Raw genomic sequence first — 15,301 nt, 5'->3', positions numbered from 1 at the left:
CGGCGGTATAAACATCTTCTAAAGTTGGTAAGGTTGGGGGTTAGCCACATAATTGGGCATCTTGTCCTCTATAAGGTCATATACCCTACCTAGCTCTTGATAGTTCCCAAATGCTCCCAAGCAAAAGGATCACTAAATCTAGCAATCATCTGTGAAAAAGTGAACACTTGTTTGGACTTAAGCTCAGGTTCACCTTCCAAGGAATAAGAGTGACTGAACTCAGTGTCAACTAGTAATCACCAGTTCTCATCAGATTCCTCATCATTACCTGAAACAGCTGAAAAGTCTCTAGCCAAAGTAGTACTAGAGCAGTGCATAGACACACAACCAACAGAATTAGTTGTCTGAAGAACACTCTTAGTCAAGGAATCCACAGCAGCCTTATAAACAGCTATAGTCTGATTATCAGCTGTATGATCAAGGTTTTTTTTTTCTTGTGAACTTCACTACTAGATAAACTATCTGTGGACAGAGTATTATGTTTGTCAATGGGTCTTTTACCCCAGACTCCTCCTGCATCTAAAGGTTTTTTTTTTCCCATACATGATCCAAGCACTGGAACAGTCCTAGAGGATGTGTCTTAACCATGTTCCACAGTCACTGCACTAGAAGATGACAAGGCAAAATGTAAGTGGTCTGCCAGTTTTACAGTGGCTCCAGCAGAATCACTAACCATAGGCTTAGGCATATTTATATTTTGTTTTGTTTTTTTTCTTTTTAAGTGCAACCAGATTTGATGGGAGCAGGTACCAGAGTTAGGATCAATCAAGTCAGGGGAAAAACACCAGCCATAATAATAAACTGACAGTAATGGACAATGTATCACAATAAGCACTTAAAGTTGCTTATAATAAACATGTGCCCACACAAGTAAACTCTGTCAAACTGTGCTATAATCACACACACACACACACACACACACACACACACACACACACACACACACACACACACACACACACACACACACACACACACACACACACAAATTTGAAATATGTTCAGAATCCTTTTACAACAACTGAGAGGTTAATGGATTTCCAGTACTCAAAGTCAAAACACCAAAGCAACCAAAGTACCAAGCCAATGTTAAAATTAACTCTACATACTTTAATCATATTAAACTGCAATAAAATAATATTTAATAGCATTCAAACTATATTTTACTGTCAGAGAGAATAAAATCTCCACAATACATTCAAATAACTTAATTCACTGTAAATACAGAGAGCAGTCATACATATTGTAAATAATGTATAAATGCTGAAAATCCAAGTTCTGCAATATTTCCTGTTGAAAGATGAAAATAAAGCAAGGTAACAGTAAAGACAGGCACAATTAATTCACAGTTCTGACTGCAGAATGCAGCCCCTGCTGTCTAACAGCACACAAACACACTGCACTTCTGAGAGAAATATTGAAAGTTTCCTCAAAAACAGTAAAAACAAGCATTTGTCAAAGACAGAAGCCAAATAAAACTGGTACAAGCAGAAATTCCCACAGGAATTACTGTAGACATTGACAGAAACAAAACATTAATATAAATATATTTTTAAAATAAACATAACAATAGAAGGAGAATAATACATCTAATAATAAAATAAGATGAAGGGAGTCCCAAAATGAGGATTATCTGAGCAGTAAGCCAGGAAAATCAGTACTGGAGCCTTTGAAGAGCCAGGGGACTTTCTTCTTTGGATGGCAAAAAAAAAAAAAAAAAGACTGAACACTTGCTTCCAGTGACAGCTGAAGGCTTCCCATTCAGGATATGTTCAGCCAATCAACTGTCACTAGCAGAGAGATGGAGGGGAATCTAAGCTTTTTAAAGCTGGCCAGTACTGGGTTACCTTGGCAGATAACGCAAAATGCCACTGAAGCAGTGGAAATGGTAGACATGTACAATAACTGCGTGATTTACGGGAATGAGATGAAGTATCACTAGATTTACTGCTATGATGATTTAAAATTTAAAAGATGGCAGTGATGCATCTTGTATACAATCGTTTTATGCAATTTTCCTTAAGTGCAAAGAAGGTCACCAGATGGCATACTGCTCTAAAATATTTATGCTGCTCATACTACCTGATATGCATTAATCCTTCCTATGCTGTTTACTTCTACAATGTCACTGAAGTAACACAACAGTGCATACAGCTGGTAATAATAATGTATGTTTCTTTTTAACACAATTGCAGATTTTATTGTACTGTGAGGGACATAACTACACTTTTACCAGGTTCCATAGTAACTCTAGCCTAGCCTGGATTAGCATTAAAGAATGTAAAAAAGAAGTTATGTACTCACCGTAACATTCCATGTTTGTTGTCCATCTCGCCATTCATTCTTACTGGTTGGGTTCAGAGCCAATCCTTGGCTCCAACTCGGCTGCATACTATAGCTCGAAGTCTTCCGCTTGGCTTGTGGCTGAACACCTATCCCATCATGGGGTCTATATCAGATTGTTGAAAGCTGACAAGTTCGAAGCACTAAACTTCAAACTTGAAAGTTCGAAATCTGACATCAAATGTAAAAAAAAAACACTCCAACACCCAAAACAAACAAAAAAATGCTCTATTCAGGGGGCAAGCCCCCCTGCACCCCCACACCCCCCGCTACTTAAATATACCAACTCTGAGATCGCACTACAGTGCAGTAAAGGGAAATATTCCCTTCCCACACTATGGCGATCTCCGTTCTATGTTTCAACATTGTTAGACTTCGACCTTTCAAGTTCGAAGTTTCATGCTTCAGACCCCTATCATGTAGTATGTGATTCCCCAGATCTTATTTGTTGTTAACCCTAACCATATATGTACACTGGTCCCATAATAAAGGATACTGAAGAAGAAAGAAAGTCAGAGGAGCTCCTTGTCCAAGAAGGAGATTCCTCTAGGTCCTCTAGAAGCCTTAGGCAGGGGCACAGTGGGAGGGATCAGAAGAATGAATAGTGAGTTGGACAACAAATATGGAACGTTATGGTGAGTACATAACTTCTTTATGTTATGTTGTCCTATCCCGCCTTCATTCTTCCTGGTTGGGACAGCGTTCCTAGCACCATATTCCCTGGGTGGCTCATGGGAGCACGCTTTTCAGCACAGTGGAACCAAAGAAGGCCCTGTCCCTGGAGGCCAAATCCACTTTGTAATGAGTAATGAAGGTTTGAGGTCTTGCCCACATAGCAGTGGCACAAATACTGTCCATTGATAGCCTAGTTAGATAAGCAGATGACATAGCCATGACCCTAGTAGAATGACCTTTGACTTTGAATGGTAGTTGTCTATTATTAGAACTGTAAATAAAGGTAATACAATTGGAGATCCAGTTAGATAGTGAGACTTTAGAGACTGGCATGCCTTTTTTGACTTCTGAAAAGGAAACACACAACTGATCAGACTTCCTGAAATCTTTGGTTCTATGTAAATAGAAGGGAAGTTGTCTATGCACATCTAACTGGTGTAGCTTGTATTCTGCCTTGTTGCCATGATTAGGAAAGAACACTGGCAGCTCAATAGACTGATTTAAGTTATTTTGTGAACACACCTTAGGTAAGAATGATGGGTTGGTTCAGAGAGATACTCTATCCTTATGGAAGATCAAATAAGGAGGTCTGATTGATAAAGATTGAAATTCCGAAACTCTCCTTGCAGAGGTAATAGCAACTAAGAAAATTGTTTTGCAGGACAGAAATTTGAGGTCACAAGTTGATGAGGGCTCAAATGGAGGTAAGGTCAGATATGTTAGAACAAAATTCAAGTCCCATGGTGAGAGAGGTTCTTTAAAGGGGGGGTCTTAATAAGCAGGCACCTTTCAAGAACGCTTTACATAATCTGTGTGACATCAGGTTTGAAGTTCCGTTGCCTATGTGATAATTTGAGATTGCAGCTAACTGCACCTTAATAGTAGCTGCAGCTGAACCTTGTTGAAAAAGCTCTGATAGGAACTCAAGACCAGAAGTGATCAGGGCAGAAAAGGGGTCAATGTTTTTACTCTGTGCCCAGTATGAGAACCTTTTTCATCTACTAGAATATAGCTTCCTTGTTGTAGCCTTATACGAGGATACCAAGAGGTGTTTAACTACTGGTGTAAAATTGTGAAGCCTGATTAAGTTGGGAACTGGAGCAGCCATGCTGTCAAATTGAGGGTTTGGAGGGAGAGGTGGAATGTTTCCGACATACAAGTCAGAAGGTCTGGAACTGGCTCCAGAGTTTACAGTTTCTCCTGAAGATGAGGGTGGAGGAAGGGAAACCAAATCTGACGAGGCCAGTATGGCGCAATGAGAATTATCCTGCTTCCCAATGAGTAAGCTTTCTGAATAACTTTGAGTATTAGGAGGAAAGGCATAAAGTAATCCCGAGGGCCAATTGTGGGCAAGTGCATCCCTTGTTGACTCTCCCGGAGTGGGGATTAGGGCAAAGTAGCTGCTGCATTTGGCATTCGTGAGAGTGGCAAATAGGTTACAGCAAGGCTGGCCCCATTTTCGGAATATCCTTTCTACTATCTCTTCCTTTAGGGGCCACTCATAAGGCAACAATATTGCTCTGCAGAGCCTGACCGCTATCACATTGGACTTCCCCGGGATGTGCATTGCTACCAGAAAGCGTTGGGAAGGGATTGTCCATTGCCAAACCCTGAGGGCCTCTTGGCAAAGGGGGTAAGACTAGGTTTCTCCTTGCTTGTTTATGTACCAAACCACCAACATATTGTCCGACTGTATTGCAATTGCTCCTAGTGGAAGAGAGTCCTGAAGTGCTTGCAATGCCAAGAGCACTGCTCTCATCTCTAGAACAATGATGTGCAAATGGGTCTCGTGTTCCTGCCATGTCCCTTGGGCTATCCTCCCCAGATAATGCCCCCCCATCTGGGAGGCATCTGTGGTCACAGTTACCAGAGGTTGTTGTGGGGTAAAGGGTAGACCTAATGTGACATGACTGAAAAGGAGCCACCATCTTAGATCCTTCTTGCATGGCTCTGTGATCCTGATCTGGTGAAACATGGGAAGTTCTTGTAAGGACCACTGAGAAAAAAGGAGCCACTGAAGAATTCTCATGTGCATCCTGGCTGAAAGAACTAGGGTTATGGTTGCTGCCATGGTTCCTAGGATTTTCAGAACTGTTTTCACCTTACTTTTGTCTTTAGCAGGAGATCTGTAATCTATTGTCTGAGCACAAAAAGTCTTTCTGCAGGTAACTTTGCCATCATAGAGATGGTGCTAGTTCTGCTCCTATAAAGGTAATATGCTGACATGGCAACAAGGCAGATTTTTCTGAATTTACTGTTATCCTTAATTGAGAACAGATTTGTAAAGTGGTGTCTCTTGACTGCTGTAGTAGATGCTTGGTGGTGGCAGTCAGGATCCAGTCATCTAGATATGGAAACACTTGGAATCTTAGCCATCTCAACTGAGCTGTGACTACTGCCATGCATTTGGTGAACACTTTGGTGGCTGTAGTGAGACCAAAGGGCAGAGCTCAGAACTGGTAATGACTGGCTCCTAGCCAGAAGCATAGGTGACTCCTTGATAGTCTGTCCATTTATATGCGGTAGTACGCATCTTGGAGGTCTATTGAGCACATCCAGTCGTCTTTCCCTAAAAAGGGAAGAACTGACTGCAGTGTTACCTTTCAGAACTTGGTCTTCTTTATGGATTCGTTTAGTTTGCTGAGATCCAATATGGGTCTCCAGTCCCCTGTTCTTTTTGGCACTAAAAAGAATCTTGAGTAAGTTCTGAATCCTATTTGATCTGCAGGGACTTCTTGGATGACTCTTTTGCCTAGCAACTTTTGACTCTTTTTAGTTGCTTACCTATGACTGGATGGAACGTCCGGGATCCTTCTGAGTTGTGGGACAGGAAGGCAAAAGGGAATGGAATAACCTCTGGATATTACACTTTATACCAACTTGTCTTTTGTGATATGTCACCAGGCTTCTGGGTACAAAGATAATCGCCCCCCAACTGCCTCCAGAGTAGGGCAGATGGGCCTTCTTTCAGGAGTGCCAGAAGGGTCGGCCATGAAAGGAATCATGATCACTCTGGTTTTGCGGACCCCCTCTGCCTCGTGAACAATGTCTACCATTATAACCTCTCCATCTGCCCCTGGGGGAAGATTCACTTTGTGCATCCTGAAAAACTCCTTGAGATTTTTTTAAACCACATTTTTCCCCTCTTCTGACCCTTAGGATAGGGCCTGAAAGATACTGAAAAACGTACTCCCACGGCAGAGAGAGTTTTTCCTTCCTGCTCGCATCTGGTGAGTGTGTCTTTGACTTTTGGTCCAAAGAGTGAGGATCCATCAAAAGGGGCATTGACAAAGGTAGACTTAAAGGGTTCCACAAAGTTTCACAAGAGCATCCAGGAGTGTCTCCTTAGGGAAACTCCTGAGCCTGCTGCCCTGCTCACTCCATCTGCTGCATAAGAAATCAGCCTCATGGAGGAGTCAACTTGGAATTTAAGGTGGATAGCTGACAGGTCACTTTGTCTGACACCCCTCCAGCTAGTGAAACTTGAAAAGTATCTCCTAACTCCTTCAGGAGATCTCTTTGCAGCCTAATGAAGTGCGTAAGGTAGTTCAGCGATCTAAGGGTAAAAATCACTGATGAGAAAATATGCTTCCCATATCTGTCCATCGTTCGAGACTCCTTGTTCAGTGGATGGACAGATGAGGATGTTTCAGAGAGTTCCTTCTTGGTGGCTGCTGCCACCACCATAGCATCTACAGGGACGCCTTTAGTAAGAAAGTCATTCTCTAATGGAGCTGTTATAAATTTATTTGGCCTCTGAGGGACTAGTTCCATTGTGTCTGGTGACTCCCACGCCTTTCGACTAACCAATTCTATTAGTTCATCAAAAGGCAGAGACACCCAGGAGGCTGAAGGTTGAGATCCGAAGGGTTGATGGACTTCCAGCCCCCTCTCTGTTTCAGGATTTCTAAGACATCTGCAAAGGACATATCTTCAAAGGGCGACCGTGGGGACCCTTCTGACTCCTCGAGGTCAGTGTCTGAGGTGAGTGACTCGTCTGGTGAGTCCAGATGCTTCCTCTTGCATGTTTTCTTCTGAGGAACCTCCTCAGAAGGATATTCTGGGGAGGTCACGGGAGAGTGAGACTCGCCCAATGGGGCTACCTGAGGCCTTGTATCACCGCTGTCCTGAGGATGGAGAGGTGCCGAGACAGATGCCGGTGCTTTAGGGGAAAGACTACCAGTACCCTTGTGTAGAGCTGCAGGAGGGGACAGCACACTCCTCATCAGCTTGAAAGCAGGTCCCCCCCAGCTCTGAGGATGCCCCCAGTTCCAAAGAAGTGGAAGGAATCCTTGGCTCCAATGAAACCAGCTCTGAGCCTGATGTAGGAGCCGAGTTCACCCGTGCCGATGCCCCGAGATGTAAGCTCGGAGCCAAAGAAACTCGGGTGCGAGCATCCCCCCTGGAATCAACCGGAGAGCTTTGGCTCTTAGACACCCCGGGCAGCACTGAGGGTGTCAGAGCAGACAACAGTTCCAAAATCTCCTAGAGGGGTCTCAGGACCAAAGATTCTACAGCAGTTGGTACCTGGCACTCCAGCTCCAAAGATCCAGCTTGGCTCGGAGGAGGAATTGCTGTGGATGAAAAAGTCTTAATTGACTCCGGAACCGGCTGGATCAGAGCCAAAAATTATTTTGCCAGCGACCGTGACTTCAGTAGTCTGCGCACCACTCTATCCACATCATCATCCGATAGGCCTCTAGAGGACCTGGAAGAAAGGTTAGGTGAGTGAGATCTCTTCAATATGGCAGATCTTAAGTTATGGGAGACCGGCAGAAATTCAGTGGACCAGCTCCGAAAGCTAGTCTCTCTCAGCTCCGACTGCTGTGGAGCCGAAGAGATACATTTTTCTGAAGAAGTTTTAGATATTTTTGCTGGTGGCTCTGAATGACCCGATGAAGGAGAAGAAGTAGAAGGTCTTTTGGAATTTTTATCACCTTTTGAAGAAGGAGACTTAGGCTTGGAGGAGGTACTCTGACTTTCTAGAGCTTCAGAGAATGGAGTTTTCAGTAGCCCTCTGACTATTAATTTATTATTTTTCTCCTGCAAAACTCGTGAGCTGAAAGAATGACAGAAGGTACATGACTCCTGAAGGTGAATGGCCCACAAGCAGTAAACATAAATGCTATGACCATCAGTTAAAGACATTTTCTGCAAACATTTTTGACACTTTTTAAAGCCAGATGGCTTTGGTTCCTTCTCTCTACTCTCCTTAGACATACTAACTAAAAAAACACTATAAACCGAAATAACACACATAATAATTCAAGCCTAAATAGTAATCTATATAAAATAAAAATATAAACTCACAGCACATCTATTTGAAATTAAGAAAAGTTCAGTTCTGTCCTCTGAGTTAAATGGGCGCTAGGCTCTCTAACTTAAATGGACCTAGCACTGCTACTAAAAGAAGAAAATGTAATTAAGAAGATAAGTTATGCCCTCTAATTCAAATGGGCACATGGCCCTCTAACTTAAATGAGCCAAGACTCAGTAATAAGGAGATAAACGCACACTAGAAAGGGAACCAGTAAAAACTTAACGACGGGATAGTGAGAAAACAGGCCTGCAACTAAGGCGACGGCCAACTCAAGCAGTAACCACAGTAATGAATAGAATAAACAACACACACACCACCAGAAGAACAACTAAAGAGCAAAAACAGCTAAGAAAAATGCAAGATATTTAAAATTTCCAAAAACGTAGCCACGGCCAAGATGAAGAACCTCCGATCTTGTTAAGAGGCAAACGAGATCTGAGGAATCACACTCTGCATGATGGGATAGCTGTTCAGCGAAGAGTCAAGTGAAAGATTTTCGAGCTATAGTATGGATAGTATAGTACAGAGGATTGGCTCCAAACCCAACCGGTAAGAATGAAGGCGAGATAGGACAACACAACATCAAAACCGTTTATGAATTAAAAATCACTAATCAAAAGACAGGTATTCGGGTCAAAATGGCAAAAACAAAAAGAAACAAAAGATGTAATATTTAAACAGACTGGTGAACTTATTTTACCATGCTTTGTCAGTTTCAACATATTTGCTTCAAGTGCTTTTAGCTGCTCATTCACTGCTTCGTCCAAGAGTCCTGGTGATTTCTTCTTTGTAGTCTTCTTTGCTGAGGGAGTCTAAAGTATAAGATGTTATTTTTTTAATTGTGAACAAAAGCACAGATGTCACATGCAGTGATTAACAAAAATATCAGATAAACTTTAGCAATGACTTTAACTTTGCATAGTCTTTAAAAATCACAGTTGTATAAGTAAACTCTGAATAACAGTAGCTGTAATAAATTATCACTGTTGTGGTTGCCTAAGCTATATGTGTTTTACCCCTGTCACTGGCCAGATTTTCAAAGCAAGGGTTGACTCTCAAACATAATCAAGAACCAGAAGCAGCCAGGTCTTAAGAGGGTCCTGGTTCTTGGAATGACACAGACCAGAAAATCATTTGCATTTGCACATACATGATTTCTTAGTAATAGGTCTTTTAGCTTCCTTAAATACCTAAGCAAAAAAACAGGACCTAAAAGGTATCAAATTCTATCAATACAGGCAGTCAACTGAAGAGTTTTCTGGTTGGGGTGTATCAAATAACCCCTGTCTTAAATCCAATCTGTGGGAAGCCTGTGGTAATTGTCCTTGGTCACTTTCAAAAGAAGAGAGATAAACTACTGTTGCCTGCATCAAAAGGGGAGCACTACTACAATCTCTGGAGCATCCTACTAGATATTTAGAAAAACATGGATAGTAGTGGAATGAGTGGAAAAGCATAGAGGAACATTCTTATCCTTGGGAATGAGAAGGCCTCTATCTTCCAGGCCTCTGTGAAAGGAATCCTGGCACAGAATAGGAGGGCTAAAACAAATTGTATTCCAGTTTTACTTTTGTTTTTGACCTTAATAGGTTTGGTAATTCCGCAGTTCAGTGACTTGGTGTTTTGCTTTGATTATGTTGTTTTTAAGGTATTTTAAATTTGACAGAGTATCTTATTATCATATCTATAGCTATATCTATGTGCGTGTGTACATGTGTAGATTTGTGTGTATGTGTGTGAAACTCCTCTACTTAAGAAGTATCATTTAGTTTGTATTGGTTTCACTATGTGCATGTGATTTATTAAAGAATAAACAGTGCCATCTGACTGTGCCAATATCACCCCATAAATTGGCTTTTTATGTGCTGAATGCAGCTACACAGCTGAATATTACAAAATATTTAAATTATGTTTAAATACTCTTCTATGTATGCTTCCGGTGGTGTGTGTGCAATCAGAAAAGGAAACTCCTAGGTTTCCTTTTGTTATAGGATATGATTCACTGTATTGGGTTTGGAGTGGAATGTGGTTTTGATAGAATGGTTGATAATACAGGTGCTTGACTAATCCTTATATGCTCCTCTTTTATATGTATGTGTATACATGTACACAGGTTTGTATGCACATGGTTGTACTACCATTTGTGCACATTTAGTCAACATGGTGGATTGGTGGCTATTTTAAACAGTTGTTGAGCTAGTCAACTTTTGTGCGAGCCAGCTGTGGTTTGGTCAACTACAATACAGTGTATAGTACTGCACTTTATACTTGCTTGTGCAACCATGGAGTCAGTATATATAATGAAGAGGTATGGGGGAAAGCCCCCACAACTGGGGATTGAGGAGGTGAAGCCCTCTCACAAATATACGTTTCAGAAAATTTTGCAGTGGTGTGTTGTACATTTCTGACTGTAGATAAAGCAAAGATGTTTCCTTTGTGATTGCATGTGTTGGTTTCATTTTATCAGAAAAGAAACACAGGTGTTACATTTCTGATCACAAACTATTTTCTTAAGAGTGGTGTGAATTGATATTTACTGCTTCTGCCATGGTGGTTATTATTTTTTGGTTGTCTGAGTGACTAAGTGCATAGTCACTTAATTTTTATTTCAACTGACTGGGGGGTAAACTGAAGCTGAGTTCAGTGTCCACTTGCATGTATATACACATGCACATTTATATATGTGTGTATAAGTGTGTGTGCGTGTATACATAATATATATATATATATATATATATATGTGTGTGTGTGTGTGTGTGTGTGTGTGTGTATATAAATATATATATATATATATACACACACACACACACATATATATATATGTATATGTATATGTATATATATATATATATATATATATATATATATATATATATATATATATATATATATAGCACCTCTCTGGTCTTGTTCAAGAGGAATCTTGACCAATGGATGGGAGATTGCAGATATACCCCAGGGATTACTTCAGCGTCACTGCTTGACAGAGGCACAGCAAAATGATAGGCATAGTTTTTATTCAAACTAAAGGGGTGGCGAAAGCCACATAACTATGGGCTAGGCTTATAAATGCCCTTGGGCAGATAGCCTAGTATGAACCTATGAACCTATATATATATATATATATATATATATGTGTGTGTGTGTATGTGTGTGTGTGTGTGTGTGTGTGTACAGACACACACATATGTATTTACGTGTGTATAAAGTTTACTATCACATCGCTGAAGCCTAAAATCATGAAATAAACAATCCTGGGACCATATCAAAGACCAAAACTCTGAAAACCACAACGTCTAACAATCTCAAATACCAAATCCACCTACCAGTGTAATCCCAGGAATGAGTGTTAATATGGGTTCGAAAGGGGTATGGACCCAGGTGCTGTGCTAAAATTGATCCTGCGGGGGCTTTGGACACAGAAATGAAGGCTAACATGAGTGTTGCAAGGGCTCAATTTCAGGAGTGCTATATTGTGCTTTTCGACATTTGACTGTGCATTTCAAGACTGTGGGCTTCAAGATTGTGACAGTAAGCATATGTGTGTAAGAATCTTTATATATATATATATATATATATATATATATAGTGAGGGGGGGGGGGAGATTAGATAAAATATAATGGATGCATGTTTATAGTTATCCTTCTGTTGCTATTTACCTGCCTGTTTGAATCATAGTTGCTCAAGAAGTATCTGCTGGAAAGTTTCTGCTCACTTCATACTGCAGTGACGTACTGGCCTTGAAATGTACTGGATTTAATGTTAAAACATGAAACATAAAATAAAACAAACCACAGTGAAGTACAACGGAACTCTAACAAAAATGCAGAGTGCTTTTCTCTCTCCAGTCAAAAATGAGACTTCATCAGAACAATTTAAACATTTCAGTTATGCTTATTAAATACAAAAGCACAAATGGATCATATGACATAAGACAGGCAATCTTTTAATAACAAAGCTAAATAATTCCTGATTCAGAAACACAATAAATGAAACTCATCAGTAAAGTAAACTAAATGTACAGAGGAGAGACAGGAAACATGGCCTGAAAACTTTTTATTAAAAGTCTTATTAGACTTACTAAATATAGGATAAATACTAATGAAAGCTATGGAAAGAAAATGACATTCAAGGTCTAAACTTCAAGATACTCTTAATATTCAAGTCTTTGTTGAGACCAGGAGAATTCTCAGCATTAAAATGGATCTGCCATTCAAGTTTTTTTGATGTTCTAGAAAGAGAATCATAACCGCTTTCATGCACATCCAAACAACAATAAAAATTGCAAAATATATATATATATATATATATATATATATATGTATATATATATATGAGTAAGAAGTATTAGAGGACTGGAAGTGCATGACTCCCAGAAGGGAGGCTTGCGGTTGGCAGGCATGGAGGGAAAAAGCACATAAAACTTTTTTTGGGAGGGAGAGAAGGAAACAATTTTTTTATGGATAAAGATACACAAAGATGACAGGAGAAGGGGCGGAGCAGATAAGGGATTTACAATCCAGTTAATTTGAAAAAATAATATGAGTGTAAGGAATAGGGTAGAGGACATAATTCGACAATAAGGATATGAAGCAGTTAGTGAATACTAGATAAAGATCAAAAACAGAAAACATGAGTAGTGGAAGTACAAAATACGAAGAACCAAGCCCAAGGACCGAACAAGTAGATAAAATTAGAAACTGGTTTATTTGAGCGCTTTCGGAAGAGACAATACCCCTCCTTCTTCAGAATGTGTAAAAGAACAAACAAGAAATGCAGGCAACAAACCTTATTTAAAACCAATTAAGGCAATCATGTGACAATCTATTACCATTGTTACTCAATTCATTAAAACAACCTATACAAATCATCAGAACAAGTAGCAGCCTACTTTTAATGCAGGCAAAATGCCACCGCTTAAAACTAAAAAAGGATACAAATACAATGGTAGGCTATATAGGGACTAAGCTTACTTTATGATTAGTGTGCTTTATGGGCCATTCACAAATATTTTAATGACTATGTAAACAATTAAGCATCTATATCAAATCTTTAAGTTGTTCATTGTATTTGTATCCTTTTTTAGTTTTAAGCGGTGGCATTTTGCCTGCATTAAAAGTAGGCTGCTACTTGTTCTGATGATTTGTATAGGTTGTTTTAATGAATTGAGTAACAATGGTAATAGATTGTCACATGATTGCCTTAATTGGTTTTAAATAAGGTTTGTTGCCTGCATTTCTTGTTTGTTCTTTTACACATTCTGAAGAAGGAGGGGTATTGTCTCTTCCGAAAGCGCTCAAGTAAACCAGTTTCTAATTTTATCTACTTGTTCGGTCCTTGGGCTTGGTTCTTCGTATTTTGTGTTTTAATGAGTAGTGGAAGTGGAGTGCAAGTAAAGTTGTTCAGGGACTGGACGGAGATGAAAAAGAGGAAGGAGAAAACAGACATATGCTGTTAGAGAAAACGGAACATGTTTTATAGGGTAAAATATGAAATATAGCTAGGTATACATATGGTATTGGCAGCAAGTGGTACATATGCTAATGAATGGCAGGGGGAAGAGATGTATTTTTTGTTACTGGATGTGATATGACTGAAAAAAAGACTGAATAAAAAGATTTAGAAAAATGTCACTGCTATCTGGACTACTACTACTCATATTTATCCAGTCTAGAAACTATTCCCTTTAGTATATAATCAGTCCTTGCATTACCATAACCAAAGTATATCACACTATATTTCTTGCCATTTGATTCCAGGAGTTAAACAGCAACTCATTTCTCCAGTTTCCTTAAATCTGCAGACCTGCTCCTCCATCATGACCCAATACACATACCTTCAAATCATAAACAAGTATACTGATATAGCTGTTTAAGCCTAGCAAAAGTCTCATCTAATTATACTAAGCAGGTCCAAGTACCAGACAATTTGGAACACTATTACCTACACTTTTAGTCTCAAACATTTCCCCTCTTATTCCTATACATTCAGACCTTCCAGGCAGCAATCATTAAGCCACCCAACCATCTTCTCCCTAATACTTATTCCTCTGAACATTTTGTTTGTTCACGTGATTTTATTAACTTGATGAAGTTTTTGGTTAGGTACAAAAGTCTATTGGTTTTAATTTGATGCTATTTGAATTTGATGCTATTTGCTTACTCCAGTCCCAGATTTTTTAATTACAGTTTATAGCATTATTTAATAAGATGTCTCTTGACTGTGTTGTTGGTTACTTTTTGTACATCTGTAAGCATAGTATATAAACATCACCTGTCTGTCAACTTCTGGTTCCACTGCTTTCACTGTTCCATCATTCATATTACATTTAGACTGCCCTGTTGGAGCAAGACTTGAAACACTCCCTGAAATATCAAATAAAAGCTTCTTTCCAGTATCAACGATGACAGAACACAATTCATGTTCTCCCCACGATCGCAGCACCTGATAAAGTAAAAATGAAATAAATAAGTTGATAACATAAAAAGCAGTACCTCTGATGAAACTTGATGAATTTGCATTACTAACAACATAACATGTATGAGTACACTGTTTTAAAATCCTCAGTTTATATTTGTATATGGAGCGTTACCACATTTTGGAATAAAAAAATCAACACCCCAGTATAAAACTTACATATACAGAGCTTGCCTCAAGGGTAATAAATTGTAGATTATGGCAATTTAATTCAGGGGTTTAAGGTTATGAGCTTTGACCGAACTTCATCTTGAAGTTCTTGGTTTAAGTGCCTCGGTCTCCATTTGCCTGCTCTGTGATAAAAAAAAAAACTACTGACAAGCACAGAGTATTTGCCCAAATGCAAAAATGGCAGTACAGCTATAGACAGAATGCAACACAGATGTGTGCTGCTTTCATTAAGATATGGAAAGTTTTCTGATGAGTACTTACATTCTAGAGGCTTAGAACATGAATAGTTAAAAGAATATGTGAAAAATATAAAA

General features: G+C 39.5%; 1 protein-coding gene across 1 annotated transcript in view; it reads right to left on the bottom strand.

Moving 5' to 3' along the window:
• CFAP54 (cilia and flagella associated protein 54) overlaps window positions 1-15,301 on the bottom strand; it is a 2,749,537-nt gene that overhangs the window by 1,549,812 nt on the left and 1,184,424 nt on the right. The window contains exons 30-31 of the mRNA XM_044087198.1: window positions 14,613-14,783; window positions 9,039-9,150 (exon numbers count right to left, since the gene is read on the bottom strand). Coding sequence (XP_043943133.1) covers window positions 9,039-9,150; window positions 14,613-14,783 — 283 coding nt within the window. The remainder of the gene's footprint in view (window positions 1-9,038; window positions 9,151-14,612; window positions 14,784-15,301) is intronic.

This window comes from Protopterus annectens, chromosome 11.part0, assembly GCF_019279795.1.
Source record: "Protopterus annectens isolate FY-2018-M chromosome 11.part0, PAN1.0, whole genome shotgun sequence".
NCBI classification, from domain to species: Eukaryota; Metazoa; Chordata; order Ceratodontiformes; family Protopteridae; genus Protopterus; species Protopterus annectens.
This window is presented reverse-complemented; position numbering and strand designations above follow the sequence as displayed.